This window comes from Aplysia californica, unplaced genomic scaffold (assembly GCF_000002075.1).
Source record: "Aplysia californica isolate F4 #8 unplaced genomic scaffold, AplCal3.0 scaffold00475, whole genome shotgun sequence".
Classification (NCBI taxonomy): Eukaryota; Metazoa; Mollusca; class Gastropoda; order Aplysiida; family Aplysiidae; genus Aplysia; species Aplysia californica.
In genome coordinates, this window is record NW_004797745.1 from 178,165 (window position 1) to 195,680 (window position 17,516).

The 17,516-nt window shown below is 39.8% G+C and overlaps 1 protein-coding gene across 1 annotated transcript in view; it reads right to left on the reverse strand.

The window, feature by feature from the left end:
• LOC101856751 (receptor-type guanylate cyclase Gyc76C) overlaps positions 1 to 17,516 on the reverse strand; it is a gene marked incomplete in the record, with an annotated part of 235,481 nt that overhangs the window by 151,932 nt on the left and 66,033 nt on the right. The window contains 1 exon segment of the mRNA XM_035971646.1: positions 15,409 to 16,504. Within this exon segment, the coding sequence (XP_035827539.1) occupies positions 15,409 to 15,981 (573 nt within the window).

Genomic DNA, 17,516 nt, shown 5'->3' on the forward strand with positions numbered 1-17,516 from the left:
GAGAGAGAGAGAGAGAGAGAGAGAGAGGGGCAGCTTGCGAAAGATCAATCCAACATTAGGTTAATACACGCCAAAGTGGGCACAAGGCTGAAACTCTGACGCCTGTGGGCATTTCTGCGTTTCCTTCATCATCCAGTGCCAGATCTGAGACAGACATCGGCGATCATGGTTTTCCATTCATTCCTTTGCTCGGATGCTCTCAAAAAAGATCTTTCCCTGTTACCCATTTGTTTAGGTTCCATAAGTATGTTGTTCTGGGCCTACCCCTGCCTCGCTTGCCCTCAATTTTGCCAGCGACAGCTAGATGTTCAAGGCCCTTAAATGTCTATTCAGGTGTCCCAAAAACTGCATTTGTCGTTTCCTGATTGTTTTTAACATTGAGCGTCCCACGTGGGCTTCATCAAGCACTACCTCATTTGATTTCTTTTCCTTCCATGATACTCTTAGCAGTCTCCTAAGCAACCACATTTCTGTTGCTTCTATTATATTTTCACTGTCTTTAGTGATTGTCCAGCATTCACAGCCATATATAGAAGGGTTGACCAAACAGAGCATTTCAGGACTTTCATTTTGGTGTTCATTGAGATGTTTCTATTTTTTAGGATTGGGCTCATTTTATAGAAACTAGCCTTAGCCATTGCAGTTCTACTTTTTTATTCCTGTGGAACATTTTGCATCAGATGTTATCATATATCCTAGATATTTAAACTGTTGGACTTGTTTGATCTTTTCACCTTTGCTAAAGAGATTACAACTAGGATTTGCTGCTTTTTTTATATTACCATGTATTCTGTTTTCTTTACATTCAACAATAATCCTTTACGTTCACTTTCTTTTACAACAGTATCTAGAAGCAATTGAAGGTCCTTTTCGAAGCCTGCTATTAAAACTGTGTCATCTGCATACCTGATGTTATTAATATTTTCTCCATTTACTTTGAGGCCTGGACGTTCTTCTATGTTTCTAAAGATTGTTCCACTGTACATGTTAAAGAAGTCTGGTGACATAACACATCCTTGCCTCACTCCTCGCCTAATCTGCTTATATTCACTGTATTCTCCATTAATTCGTACAGAAGCGTTTTGGTCCCAGTACAAATTTCTGATACTTCTTAGATTTTTCCATCTATGTGTAGGTTTTCCAGTATTTTAAATTGCTCATCTTGACTAACTTTATCGAACGCCTTTGTATAATCTATGAAGCATAAATACAGATCTTTCTGTGCTTCAATACATCTTACCATTAACATTGTTAAGGTGAATACAGCATTTCTGGTGCCCTTGTCAGGAACAAAGCCGAATTGCGTTTCAGATATCTCTGGTCTTACACTTTTTCTTAAATCTTCCCATTCTTACCCGCAGCAATATTTTTGTAAAATGACTCATAAGGCTAATTGTTCTATGCATATCACACTCAGTGGCACCAGATGTTTTAGGTAAAGCTATAAAAACTGACTTCATCATATCTTCTGGGATCTCACCACTGCATCAATAGCATTTAGGAGCATTGTGGTTATTTCAGTGCCTAGTTCTTCAAGCGCGAAAATCACTTCAACTGGAATATAATCTGGCCCTGTGGCTTTTCCTCATTTCATTTTCCTAATGGCAGCTTGTACTTCCGCTTTCAGTATTGGTGGTCCATTTATTTCATTCTTTATTACCGGTTTTTCTCCGCTGTTATCTTTGAAAAGTTCTTCTATGCATTCTGACTTTCTGTTTAAGACATCCCCGTTGTCAATTAAAATATCCCCTCCCTTTGATCTTATGCTTTCTGTATTTGAGCATCCTTTTATCCCACTTACTTCTTTGATTTTGGAATGCATGTATTTGCTGGCTTTTGCACAGACAATACAAAATGTTCTTTCAAGATAGCGAGATTCAATCAAAGCCATAAATCAATTTAAAACGGCAGCAAGCGACCGTAAGCACTGTAGCGTCACTACACGTCAACCCCTGAGTCTGAAATGACACTTCCAGGTATCCAGGTACAGTTGCCCCCCCCCCCCACACACACACACAAAGGGCAGTGTCACTGACTGAAATGTCTTTCGGCTATTCCCAAAAGGGTCATATTAGCATGTTTTTATGAACAGAAGATTTGTAAATGGGCTGATTTATCAATGCCATTGTCATACTGTGCCGGAACAATATAGGGGGAACTGCTGCATTTTCTTTCCTCATCCCTACTATCATAATTTTCCCTCTACTTCTTTTGTATGTTTGTCACTTTTGCTATTTCTGGGGTGCCTTGATAGTCGAAGAACACTTGGTACTGTTGAGGCTAGAGAGGTGAGCAGAGTAAGCTCGATTCCTTGTTTGGACTTCTCTGTTGACATCCACCCCTTGGCGCTCATGTGACCTTGTGCAGTTTCGAGAGTGTAAAACCTTACTAAAACAAAACAGACAGGTACAGTTCAGGAATAAACAACAGCTCAAGCGGTAGATTTACGTCCTAAATCTTTTCTTTCTTAATGAACAATAGTGAACCAGGTTTACATAAAACAAGTGAACGCATACGTCTACACAGTAGTGAAGTCACCAAGGTCTATACCAACTGTGCGGGTGTTTGGAAGGCACCACTGGAAGGACCAAATTCTTTTGTGTTTTTGTATTGTATTTGTTTTGGTTTTGGTAAGTGTTTTACAGCCCAGACAATTGGATAAGGTCATATGAGACACATTAGACATTTTTAGTTTTAAGTAAGAACTAATTTTGAGTTATGCCCGGGTGGCGGCCGAAGCCTACTCTTATCAATTTTAGGACCACCACGGGATCTTCACAGTGTGCAACTTGCAAAAGGGACATCCGATATTTTTCGCCCTTATCCAAAAAAAGGCTAGGTGTTAGATCTTACCTACCATCAGATCAAGGGTGTGGCTGAAAGACAGCAGTAAAAAGGAGCCACGGGGTGGCAGTAGAAAGGCTGCAGAAAGTGTTAGGAGCCCAGAGGAAGGGGCAAAGGGGAGGGGAGGGGTGGGGGGGGGGCAGAAATTGGAGACAAAAGCAGACATGAATAGACTGCAGGAAGGGAGGTGAAAGGAGAAAATCTTTTTTCTTAGCAGATTTCGAGCCCGGGACTTATTGAACTAGAGGCGTACACCGTAAGCTCTCGACCACGAGACCCCCCCCCCCCCAACCTACCTACTTCTTTACTTTTCTCTCTGTTGTTTCGGTCTGTCCGTCTTACTTTTTCCTGGCACCAAAAGACCATTGTTGTGTCGATGATGTGCTTCTCTTTACTCAAACAAATAAGCACAGCTGTATTTACAGTCTTATTTTTTTAGTTTAGTTTGAGTAAGAGTTTTACCATAAGTGTAACCCATAGAGGTCAAATAAGTGCCGAGAACTAGAGGTGTTACTAGAGAATTACATAAAAGACAAAGAGGAGGAGAGATAGGGACGACAGATGTTTGAAAGGAAAGAAGAAGCAAACCACACCAGAGCACCAACAACCCACAATTTACAGTCTACAGTAACATTCTCCTCAACGCCGATTTTCTTTCGTGACCAGTCACTAGTAGTCAATTTCGGCGACTATTTCCGAATGGTAAAAGTCAAGAACTATGTCTGACCCCCTCCCCTCGGTCAGAAACTAGGGGTGTACTGTCATTTTCTGTTCGTGCGTAACGTGAGATTTCATCCGGGTTTTTAAATTTGTTTTAGCGGGGTTTTTTATAACTAGTTTCAGTTTATAAGAAATTGTTTGTAATTACTTTTTTATTTTTTTATTTCCTTTTATTTTTTTTTCCTTTGGGGACAGGGAGGGGCGCGATTGAGGGGTAGAAATCCAACGGTAAAATTGATACCCATACGAATGAGTCATTTCGAAGGCAGGACTTAATGCCCGATGGGAAATACATAACACAATCGTAGAATCTAGCAGCTGTGCTCATTTTGTTTCCTTTTTACATTTTAAAACTCTCTTTTTATGTCGCCTTTCTGTGGAAATGTTAGCATTTTCAGTGGTGCTTCAATGGTAAATAGAAATCAGTTGATGTGATACTTTTGGCGTGTGGTCTATTGACTGAACAACGAAGGTCTTGACACAAAGGAGATTTACTGAGTGGGGAATAAAAATAAACTAGTATGTGTCTGTGTCTTTTCTAAGAACAACGAATATTTTGACGATGACTGAAATCTATTTTAGTAAGCTACATTTATGATGGCTTCCATGAAAATTTGTATAGTATTATACTCTCTGAAACAAACGGTCTTATATCCGGGGAGGATGGGTTTCTTGGATCTGGGCAACGAAAATGTATTTGAAGTCAAAGCTTCAGTACTTTAATAATTCTTACATCACTCAAAGAAGAAGGCTCGCAATACTTGAAATTAATAGCTCCCTTGGTGAGCTACTTTGTTTCAAAGGAATAATCTTAGCACCTAGATTTATTATGTATAGCGATGCTACCATCCTGCGCAAACTGCAGTTGTTCACTTTAATCACATTTCTATCGTCTGCTAGGCGATAATTTTAATTTAAAAGTGGTAAATGTATCAAAGAAACTGGGAAAGACTACAATTCCTACGAATTCAACGTCTCAGCAGGAAAAACTGAATTGAAAGACCTTACTGTTGTTAGTCCCACGCCATGGCCATTTGTTTATTGTACAATTTAATAGAGTATATCACTGAGACTAAATAATCGCTGTTTGTGTTCTTTCAGTTTTACTTGAATTCTAAATCACCTTTTAGCCATGCTTTTTTCTAAGATATAATACATTATCTCTTAACCACAAACAGAAAGTAGGTATTTGGCCGGTGCTCCTATGTCGTTTCTTCGTCTTTCCTATTAAACATCTATTGTCCTTCTCTCTCCTTTTTGTCCTTGTTTCACTCCTGTAACACATAATATAACCGTTAGTACTCACATGACCTCATTATGCTGCAAGTGCCGTAAACTTTTACTTTAACTAAACGCAAACAAAAATCAGTTTCATGTGGCTGACTACAAGAGGCGAGACGAGAAAGTGTAAGAGATGATTGAAAGAGTCTTCGTTGAAAGTATATTATTATACACTCTTTCCCCAGGAGAATGCTTGAGTCTGGAATGACTTGATTTTGATCCATTGCGATCAAGCTATTTTGGTTACCTTTCCACTTTCCGTCTAAGTCATGGGACGACAGAAACATTTTTCAAGGAGGACAGAAATCACCAACTCGATTACATAAAGCACGGAGGCCTGGGCTTTGGTTCACACTCATTATTGGACGTTTCCCACACTGCGTCAGGAGAAATGGACAAAATCTTTTCCGAGTTGAGACTGAAAAAATAAGCGCTTTCCCTTTGCCCAATACCATAAACTTTATTCACGCATAACTGCACTTTTTAATCTAGTTGTTGTAAATTGAATCTAAAGATGCTTTTTTGTGCGAAAGCATTTTTGCTAATGTTCTGAAGGCAGGAGGATTTCTTTTTCTTTTTAAAAAAATCTTAGCTAGCTTTTAACTGGAATGAGTATTATACCGAGACAACATCAAGTTGTCTACCAAAATAACACAGTCTCCAAAACCGTGCCCACTCGTTACAAAACATCTCGTTCCTCATCCGTCAGTTCGGCATCAGTATGAGACGTGACAGATGGCAAGACATTCAGGAAGTCAGAAGAATAGTGGTGGAGAGAAGAGATAGAAGCGGGGGCGTCGTGTACCGTTAGTCGATTGCTGGAAGGCGTCCCATGTGGAACTTTAATATTACACCGCGTCGGGGAGCAGACAGAGAGAATCGGAAATTTTGACGGAAATCAACAATGTATAAAAATGAACATCTCAAGAAAAATTAGACAGCGTCGGGTTTCTTTCCCAATTGTTGTTTGGTTTTTCTTTGTGTTGTTTTTCTTGTTGTTTTCTTTTCTGGAAGGCAGAAACGTGTTTTGTGTGAATTATACAAATCTAATGGTTTGTGGGAAACACTCAGGCATACACAAGTGTCTGTGGTGTTGTGGTTAGCCTCTTTCTTGGATGAGGTACGCAAAATACGTGAGTTTCCTCATGGGGAGGCCTATAATTATTATCAGGTATCTCTTCATTCCAGTTCTGATGCTGTGTGCCACTGGGCTAGGGTTGGCATTGATAGACAGGGTCGAAGCAGGTCGACTCGCTTCTAAAACATTCGTATCTGTGTGTAAAAGTTGTGGAAGTTTGACGATTCCAACGATCAACATGGCCAGAGAGGAACACACTGCCCAAGTAGAGAGACGGAGATACTCGATTAAAATTTTCCCAACACGGAAATCAAACTCATGACTGTTCTGTGAGGCGGTGTGGCACTAAACCTACCACAGACGTCGTGACCATAGGCTTACAAGACTTACAAGCAAAGAAACCAATGCAATTTTTCGAAAATAAAACAAGATGGTAAATTAACTGCGTTTGAGTCCCTCTCAGCACGCCACGCTGTGAATCCCCAAGTTACCCCCCCCCCCCTTTTTTTTTCTTTCATGTGGGTCGTGAGAAAGGAGGGGTAACAACGATACCAAACACTCCAACACAAAGCGGCCTGCCAAGAGAGTTATAGTTAAGTAGCGTGAGCCTTCGACCGCACTGGGCAAATGATAATAAACTAGCCTTTTGACTTGGACTTAAATTTTTTGTTCTCTTGGAAACTGAAGGTTTAAACAATGTTTTGCTCGGACAATGGGCTAATTGAGAAGTCATGTAAACCTTTCAAAGGGCACGGAGAGGGAGAGAGAGAGAGAGAGAGAGAGAGAGAGAGAGAGAGAGAGAGAGAGAGAGAGAGAGAGAGAGAGAGAGAGAGAGGAGAGAGAGAGAGAGAGAGAGAGGGGTGGGGAGAGAGAATATTGTTCATTAACATTTTAACTTTTTAGGCTTTCCAGGTGTGTATTTATAACTGATGACAAATTGACCGATTCCTTAAACTCAGCTGGGGTTAAAGAAAAAGAAACAATGTAATGGTGATGATAATTCATTATAGAAACTTCGCACATTTTTCCTTGGTTGCATATTGTGAGCATTAGCTGTGATACACAAGTTAGTACGGTTAACTCCTGTACCCTCAGCATAACTTGTTTCCCTTGCTGTCACTAATTGTTTTATTATTGAACTAGCCGGGGCCCCTTTCGATGAAAGTAATGATTAGTGCATTAACATCAGCTGAAAGTCATTGGCCTACTATATTTACACTCTCCTGGAATGGAGCAATAAATCTTGTGAGATGTAAAAAATTAGAAATATCACTTCAGGCATTTCCGCTGTGGAGGACAACTACACATATTTGTTTCGTTTCTCAGAGGAATAATCACAAAGGCCAAAGAAGGAGGGAACTTTTGTTAAACATGTTTTTCTAAATTCAGGGAATGAATAAATAGGAATCGGGCTCCGTAATGGAGATCTATCTATCTTTTTGAAGATACTTGCCAACTTTCAACTATGTAGCTGTCGCAGTTTTATAGGAAAAGTGACACATGCGTTTCCAAGTTGCCAAATATATAATAGATTTAGGAAGCTTCTGGCAGTACTACTGCTGCTAATGCCACTACCACTACCACTATCAAAACCACCACCACTACTACTACTACTACTACTACTACTACTACTACTACTACTACTACTACTACTACTACTACTACTACTACGACTACTACGACTACTACCACTACTACTACTACTACTACTACTACTACCACTACTACTACTACTACTACTACTACTACTACTACTACTACTACTACTACTACTACTACTACTACTATTACTACTACTACTACTACTACTACTACTACTACTACTACTACTACTACTAATAATAATAATAATAATAATAATAATAATAATAATAATAATAATAATAATAATAATAATAATAATAATAATAATAATATAATAATAGTAATCTCGTAATGATAATAATAATGATACATAGCATATCATTATTTTGCATAGCGCAAATTTCCGCTCAACAGCAAGCTCTGTGTGCTTTGCAATCTATATTGTTGCGAGATTTATTTTGGTGAGTCTGTGCCGCCCCCTTTTTTTTCTTTATTGCCGGTGAAATCTTTGCACTCCCTCCTTCCGTACTTACCCTCCCTCCACCTCCCTACTCCCCCACCCCTGCCCCCAAATACTCATCCCATTCCTTTGTTCGTGCCCGAAACCACCTCGCCAAGTCACGTGAAATAGTAAGATAAGCACTCTCTGAAAAAAAAAATCACGATGTCTAGAAGGTATTCCGGAAGTTAAAAGACCGATTCTCGCCGGGCAAGGAGAGGAAACTTGAGAAAGAAAAAAAACAAGGTTCTATAGAGTGCACGGAATGCCTGAAACAGATCTTGAGGGGAATCCAAGTAAACAGAATGACCGTGTCTTCAGACCGGCTGGGGTGCGTGTAATGTTGTAATGGGTTCATGAAGTGACAAAGCTCACGGAGACCCCATTTGCCTGCTCAATGGACGCGTGCACGTCACGTCAGCCCAGCTTGTTTTCGTTAAAACAAAAAAAATAACGACGTGCGAGCAACAAATAAAATGTGTCACGACACGGTGGAATCAGGCGCCCGTCAGTTTTTGGGCATATGGAGTTATCCATATAACATTAAAGCGTGTTCATTTGTCTTGCTTTTGATGAAAAACAAATACCCATATAACATGAATTGAAGTAGATATATTTGCGATTGAAGGAAGTGAGGGTCACCTTATGTCAGAGGTAAAATTAGCAAGAAAATGGCCACCAACGTTTGATGACTTCCAAAGCTTGAGTGTCCTTGGGGAATTGAAAATTAAAATGTCTTGTGGCTTTGATCAACGTTTTTCGGTAAATTCCACTCTACAAATTTGTTTTTTAATGAAACGTAAAAGGGATTGAGCACCCCCCCCCCCCCCCCGCAAAAAAAACCCCGATACAAATTGTCCAATGAACCGACTGATATCGATTTCTTGACGGGCGGAGTGCTTGGCCCGGTAGTTGTAAAATATTTTTTGTAAATGAAGGGGTCAAGTGAGAAACGTGATACGTCAATCTTGGAGAAAAAAAATAGGGTAACTGGCCCTTCACTTGCAACTGTTAATATAAAATATCATAGTGAAATCAATCAGGGGTAAAAACCAACTAAGTCTTTCAAAATCAGTATTTTTATAGAATGTGATCCAATTAAGAACACGCCAAGTTCGTCTTTGAAAAGTGAAAAATTAGGCGAAGTCGTAGTTTACCCTGTTTTTCATAAATGTTTTACAGCGCCATCTACGTAAGATAAAATATAAATATCTCGTTTCGGAGGCGGGTTGATCTGCCCCCATCCTATTAAAAACACCGTGAGCTGATTTATATACGGTGTCCCTGCGAGAGGACGTATACCGTGGGTGGTTGGTGGGTGGGTGCTCTGGTATGGTTTGCGACTTCTCTCTGCTCCTACTTTTTTGTGTGTATTACTCTTTTGTAACACCTCTAATCTTCGGCACCTATATGACTTGTTGTTTTGCAAGGGCTGTAAAAAAAACTTTCTAAAAGTGAAAGTGTATACTCTCTACAGAAATTTAGACTTATTCTTGAGGGGATTAAACTCATCTTTGAATGCAACAGCGAGGAGTTTTACTAAAACTTTACAGAAGTTGGCAGGTCTCGTGGTTAGAGTGCGGGAGAGGTAAGATAGGAAGGTGAAGGTGTAGACGATATTTCAAAGTACACACAAAATATATGCTGAACCCGAATAAGAATACTGGTTTAAGATAAGATAAGATTAATCTCTACTGTCCAGGTACTGTCACAGTATTGGTTTGGTGATTCACGACACACACACACACACACACACACACACACACACACACACACACACACACACACACACACACACACACACACACACACACATCCTCTCTTCCACACCCATATCTAAAGAAGCATAGCATTCGCTTACCATCGAAAACAAACCCATAGTCACACGCATATGTTTTAAATGAACAACTGTAAGCAATAATGGCAACAATTAAGCTATAATATGCTTCATAATTCTTATTTTGATACTTCCACTGGTAATTGCCAGGCTTTAAAGGTCGTAGGGAAAAATCCTTATTTTGCATAATGGTTAATCTAGTAGAATTTTGATGGATGATGATAAAAATTACCTTCTGTGCCCTTTTTTTGTTTCACATAAAAAGCATGGCTCCTTTTCTTCTTATTGATGTTTTAATTTGAGGAAACACAAAGGATATAATAGGTTCTTCGAGTAATGCAAATCCTAATGGGTACAATGGGGTTCATTCACTTCCCGCTCCCACCCAACAACCCTTTTGATCCAGCTAACTCTATCAGCAAAAAAAATATTTCAGTAAACTACAAAGGCTCGTTACGAAAACACCAACACCAAAATAAATTTCTTTATTAAATATGTCCTTGCAATAAATTATTCGTTATCGAAAACAAACGAGCACTTACGGGTTTTAAAAAAATATTTTAAAGAAAAACAAACCAAAAAAATGTGGGTACTGTTATTTTGTTTTAAAATGTAAGAAATAGAATGGTCTTTTTTTCTTTTTTTTTTAATTATTAAAAATGTATATCTTTATGTTTACAGCACTGTGGTTCTCTACAGATTTGACAGGCATCGAAAGTACTTGTACACTGATAAGCTCTTCGCATTTGCAAGCAATAGATGTAAGTTCGATTCCTGAATGGGGAAGTCTCTTTCAGTATGTCTTTCAGCTGTATTATTGTAGTAAGATTTATGGCACTTGCAACACAATTAAGTTATACTGGTGTCAAAGAGTAACTATTTTCCAAGAAAGTAACAAACACCAAAAAAGGAGATAGATGTTTGACAGGAAAGAAAGTGCAACCACACAGGGCACCCGCCAACTACCAATTCCTTCAGCCAAAAACGGTCATCACAGGCTGGGTGGAATCACCACCGTAAAAAAGAAGTATTTCTTGATCAAATGACAGAGGAAAATATTTGCTGTCAATAACTGGCACAGTCAAGATGTTCGATGCAGGTTGTTTTTTGTTTTTTGTTTGTAAAGTGTTTTACGGCGCTCGCAACTGCATAGATCATATGAGCGCGCGGGACACACCTAATATTTTCAGTTGGTAGGAAATTTTGAATTTTGCCCGGGTGGCGGCCGAAGCCTACTCTTATCGATTTTAGACCACCAAGGGATCTTTAACGTGCGCAACTTGCACACGGGCCCTCCGAGATTTTTCGCCCTTGTCCGAGAAGGCTAGATGTAGATCTTTCCTATCAGAAGATCAGGGGTGTGGCAGAAAGACAGCTGTAAGGGGGGGGGGGCAAGGAGTAGCAGTAGAAAGGCTGCAGAAAGAGTCAGGAGCCCAGAAGAGGGGGCAAAGGAGGTGAGGGGATGGGGGCAGAAAGTGGAAATGAAAGCAGACAACAGAACATTGCTAGAGAGCAGGAAAGGAGGTGAAAGGAGACAATTTTAGAGAAGAAAATTTTTTGGTCGCTACCCGGATTCGAACCCTGGACCTTTGAATGAGAGAACCTTAACCTCTAGGCCACGAGAGCCCCCATGCAGGTTTTAGGCATCCGTATAGTACAGTACAATAATAATAACTACATTATTATAGCGTATATCTGCGCTCTACAGAGTGCTCTAGGCGATTTACAAAGATGATGTCCTCTCAGTTGACTATAAAAGTAAACCAACCTTCAGTCTGAATGATTTTACAATAGAATCAATTTGATATCTATCCACAATGATCAATTATACTGTAAGTGGGACCAAAAACCAAAATCAATCATACAGTGATCTTTATCTGATTTTGGGAGCTCATATGGTTATGTTTGCAAGAGGATAACTAATGTAATCGGATATGATACACGATGGCTTGGAATTCGTTACCAGGTCATTTGCTAATGTTCTTTCGCTCTCTCTATCTCTCTCTCTCTCTCTCTCTCTCTCTCTCTCTCTCTCTCTCTCTCTCTCTCTCTCTCTCTCTCTCTCTCTCTCTCTCTACATAATATATATATATATATCTTTCTCGAATACACATACATACAGGTAAAATAAAAGTAATATATATATATATATATATATATATATCTTTCTCGAATACACATACATACAGGTAAAATAAAAGTAACGGTGATGATAATAATAATGAAGATAATTATACACATATGTATATATCAAGAAGCTTAGAGCTAACTGTAAATTCCTTGGTATATATACATTTATAATCGTTTATTAAAAAACACATGCACACACATACAAACACACAAAAGTAAATGTACATACAAACATACAAACATGATAAGAAAGAGTGAGTGCGTGTGTGTCCGTTTGTGTGTGTGCGTGTGTGTGTATGTGTGTGTGTGTGTGTGTGTGTGTGTGTGTGTGTGTGTGTGTGTGTGTGTGTGTGTGTACAGCACGCATAGATAGATAGATAGATAGATAGATAGATAGATAGATAGAGAGAGAGAGAGAGAGAGAGAGAGAGAGAGAGGGGGGGGGAGATACACATGTGCACGCACTAATAAAACAAAAACACACGCCCAAGAGACGCACGCTGGTACGCAAAATGCGCTCACATAATAAGAACAGTTTTTGTGACACTCACTCTTTACTTTTTTTTTCTCCCGCGCTCTCTCTCTCTCTCTCTCTCTCTCTCTCTCTCTCTCTCTCTCTCTCTCTCTCTCTCTCTCTCTCTCTCTCTCTCTCTCTCTCTCTCTGTGTGTCTATGTATCTATGTGTCTCTCTATCTATCTATATATGCTGTACACACAACCACACAAACAAACAATCACACACACACACACACACACACACATGGGCACACACACAAACGTGTGTGCATGTATGTATGTATAAACTATATGCAGGTAAAAAGAAAGATAGAGATTGGGAGAGGAGAGGGAGGGGAGGAGCTGTCGACAAATAGAACAAAAGGGAGAGAGAGAAAGAAAGAGAGAGAAAGAGAGAGAGAGAGAGAGAGAGAGAGAGAGATATATATATATATATCTTGAGACTCATGAGAAGACAGTGGCGATGTATTGACGTGTACGTTGGACGTGAACAGACGTATGGGGAGGGGTATGGATGGAGGAATGAGAGAAAAGTATGTGTTTTATTTACGTTTAATGAAAGAATGGCATGTGTCGTCTTTGGGGTAATTATGAAGATTCTTTTCTTTCTTTCTTTCTTTCTTTTTTTTTTAAGAAAGAAGGGGCTGGATGAGGAGGATAGGAGGAGAACCGAGATTCATAATTGGTTAGTGGAGGAGGAAGAGAATTACAAATGTGGGGAAATTAGGACGGATTAAAGAAGTAGACGTAGAGGATAAAAGGAAGGGGTTGATTGAAGTGTGTAGAAGAAGAAGAAGAAGAAGAAGAAGAAGAAGAAGAAGAAGAAGAAGTGGTTGAGGTGAGAAAAGGAGGTTGCCGAATATTCGAGAAAGAAAAAAACCAGAGCAGTAGGATATACATAAATTGGGAATGCGAAAAGAGATAAAAGAAGTGCAGTTAAAGGAGTGAAAGACGCACAAAGATGTGTATTTTCGTCCACGGCCCATCAGAAGCCCACTAGAACTTGCAGACGAGAGCTTAGCCGGCCCCACAATTTGGGACAAATTAGCGGGAACTGCTACAAGCAGTACCCATTTCGTACGTCCATTCTTCTAATCGGATCCATTTAAGAATTCTTGCACAGGGATGCCCACATATGACTAATTGTACACTATTTCAGTCCCTGCGAATGTTACACGCCCTGACTGTAAATTCTTGGTAACCTGTCCTATCGAAAATGGTTTAATTGATTGAGACAGGAGCAGTGTTTAAAATGCTCAATAGGTTTTCGTTCGATAAAAGTAACAGTCTACGCATTAGGCAAGTATATTAAGAGAAAAGATAACGCAAAAATAATAATTATGTTTAATCCATAGACTTGCATCATAGTATCTAAATCTGCACTCTGACGCAACTCCAGTTCACCATGGAGCACACTGTTTGACTCTATTTGGAACCAATCAAAGAGCGAGGAGTGAAAGGCTGTACATTTAAAATACTACAGTGGGACTGACATTTTGTCGTTTGTTTTGGGTCTCAACGATACGAACCATCGCCATGACAGTGCTCGGTCTAAACAGATATCACAGTTCAGTCTATGATTTACCTAACTCCCCAAACTCCTTTAGAAATAAGACACAACTGATCTTCGACATTCATTATACTCACTGAAAGAAGAGTAACACAACTCATGACCCAGTGTCTTTTAAAAGAGAGGGAAAAAAAGAAGCTTTCGTTGTCTATTGTTATCCAGGCAATGCGACCGTGTGTTATCTGCAAGTCATCCTAGAAAACAAGTTGTAATTGTCATCACATGGCACTGACGACAACTGCCAATAGGTACGGAGAAAGGCAGCCAGAGACAAACTCAGACAGACAGATTTAAAGACAGATAACGGGCATGCACACAGAGAGACAAACAGACAACCGTGAAAGCTCAGATAAAACGTTATCTTTTACATTATTATTATTATGGAGTGCCAAACCTGAAACAGACATCGGTGATCATGGTTTGTCCCTCATTTCTCAGCTTGGATGCTCTCAAAAGAACTATGTAATCCTGGTCTTCCCACGTCACCTTTCTGTTCACGCTCGAGTTCTTTCAGTTATTGTTTTTGGTCTTCCACTGCCTCTTCAGCCATTTATTTCTTCAATAAGCTCAAGATGTTCAGGACTTATGTCTATTTGAGCGTCCCAGAAACTGCAATTGTCTCTTCCCGACTGTTTTAAAGTTGTGAACAGCCCACTCGGGTTTCTTTCAGCACCTCTCATTTTTTCTTCCATGAAATCTGTAATAGCTGCATGTGAAATAACACTTCTACTGCTTCAAGTGTATTTTCACTCTCTTTGGCATTTGTGAAGCATTCACAGCCGTATGGAAAGGTTGATAACACATAGCCTTATAGAGCTCTTTGAGTGTCTATTAAACCGTCTTCAGCCATTACAGTTTTTCGCTTTATCTCCTTGGGACATTTGTCATCGGGTAATGATATGTCTTAGCTATTTGAACTGTTGAACTTGGATGATCAGTTCCTCATTTGTTTACGAGATTACAAATATTGTATTGCTTTTGTAGATCTTACCACACAGTCCGTTGTCTTTGCATTATAATATAGCCCCTTATCATCAGATTTCGTTACAACATTTTCTAGAAGCAGCTGGAGGTCCTTCTCTGAATATGGAATTACTAAGTCATAAGCGCAACTCACAGTCTGTGGCATCTGGCGTTTTAAAAAAAAAAAAAAATTTTTTAAGGTAATACGGAGAAACGGAAAGACATGGGTGCTCATTTTAAGACAAACAATCAGACAGACAGACGGACAGACTGACAGACAGGTAGACAGACAAATGCAAAGTCAATGAAAGAACCACTTTTCTGCATATATTGTGAGCAGTGAAAAACGACGTTTTCAAAAACAAAAACTAACTATTTCAACTTACGTGGGAAAGTATGGGTAGGTTCCAGGCCCCAGCTAGCATAGCCTCGTTCTTGCACTCGTTTGACGGTCCTATAAATCCGACAACCCCGTCTCGCCACAAGTTGGACATCTCGAAGAGAGAGTCATTGGTCTGGCCTCTTGTGTCTCTGATGACGTAGGTCAGCTGATAGCCTGGGATGACCTTCTCTCGGTTGATCCTGTCGATGGCGTACGCCAAAGCTCCAGAGATTGTCTTCCAGGTCTGGAAGGGGACGAAAGACCTCTTTCTCGCCGCCACCAGATAACCCAGGGTCAAGGTTGAGTTGCGTCTCGGGGGCACTGGAGCGGAGAACGAAGGGTGGGGCTCCATGTCCGGATCAAAGGACCGGAGTAGGTAGGAGACTTCCTTGTCATTTTTGTCAGACGCAGGCGATGAGATCGAAGACAAGAACGACGAGAGGTCTCTGTTGCCGCGAGCGTATTTGGTTTCGCTTTCAGATGTGAATGTGGACGAGGATGAAGACGTTCTAACGACGGGGATTATGATGATGAAAACAAAGACGAGACAGCTTTGGTCGCAGAGATGGAAAGCCATTCTTATTTGAGATAGAGCGGCATCCGTTCATACATGATGCGTTTTCTTATCAGTACCAAAAATCCCTGATATTTGTTACAAAAAAATAGGTACTTATCAACCGTTTTAAATCCTACATTTGAGCTAAAAATATGATTTCTGACAAGAAGGGAGAATCCCAAGATTTGAAAAATATATCTTCCAAATGACTTTTCTTACACCATGGAACGAAAATCCCTTTGCAGGTAGAGGGAAAAAAATAAAAGCACAAATCTGAAGTTTCTCTCAAATGGGCACCCGTTCACACATTATGCTTTTTCTGATACAGAAGAAAAATCCCAGACTACTCAGAAAGATGAACGCACTTATAGCCGTTCCTATTCCGACGGCAGAATTCACCGCACATGGTGTCTCTGAGAACGGCTGAGTCCATTTTTGTCACGACTACGGGCAGGATAGCCTGGGATACAAGTGGCTTTCATGCGTATCTCAGCTCTTTTTGCTTGAAGGCACTCGCAGAATTCACATCAGAAGTCGGACAAGCCTGAAAAATAGAAGTGAGACCCGTGAACAAAGTGTGGTTTATCTAGGGAATGTTGCAATGATGTGGGTATTTTAGGTTTGGGTATTTTTAACCAGACTCTATATGATTGTGGTGATTTCTGCTCTCGCGGTGCGATCTGAAGCCTATTATTGTCTTCTGGTTGTTGTTTTTGTATATTATGCTGCAGTGAGACATTCGCACGTACAGTCTTAAGTTGACTGTGCGAAGTGATTACAGCAGAAGCTTTTTTTTCTTTCGTAAAATGTGCCCTTGTCAAGACTAGGGTGTCCATCAAACAAACTGGTTGTAGTAAGAAAAAAGTTACAGGAAAAAAATGAGTGCGCCTGTTAGGACTTGATGTGTTACAAGATTGCACTCACCAAAAAGATACTAGATTTTATAAGTCAATTCAATAAATACAATTGAAATGATACAGGGAAAAGTCCGTCTGATTCGAAATAGCAAAACATGCATATCCATGCTGCAATCTTTAACTTAATGAAACTTATGATTTACCCCCTCCCCCGTAATAAATGCAAGTACGTTATAGCGGAAGAGTCCCTATCTTGTAGGATGTCAGGTGTTTTTATTTTAAATCCTTGCTTTTTCCATCATATAAGGACTTTACCAGACTAGATACAGAACAAGAATAAACAAAATCAAAGATCATAATCACAGTTGAACCGACCAACATTGGATGAATAACTTCCATATTCACTCATTAAGTTAGGTTTTTTTTTCTTTTCTCTCAATCTTTCCGTTCCCGAAAAAAGACACTTTTTAAAAAGTATTTGGCCCTACACTTTGGAAGAAATATAACAGTCTAGTAAACTTGGCGTAGCATGTTGTCAAAACTGCTGGATCAACACAATAACACACAAACACAATCCTTACATACACACGATGATGGGTTATGACTCAAACGCCACAATGTGTTACTTGTGCTTCCAAGAGAGAGAGAGAGAGAGAGAGAGAGAGAGAGAGAGAGAGAGAGAGAGAGAGAGAGAGAGAC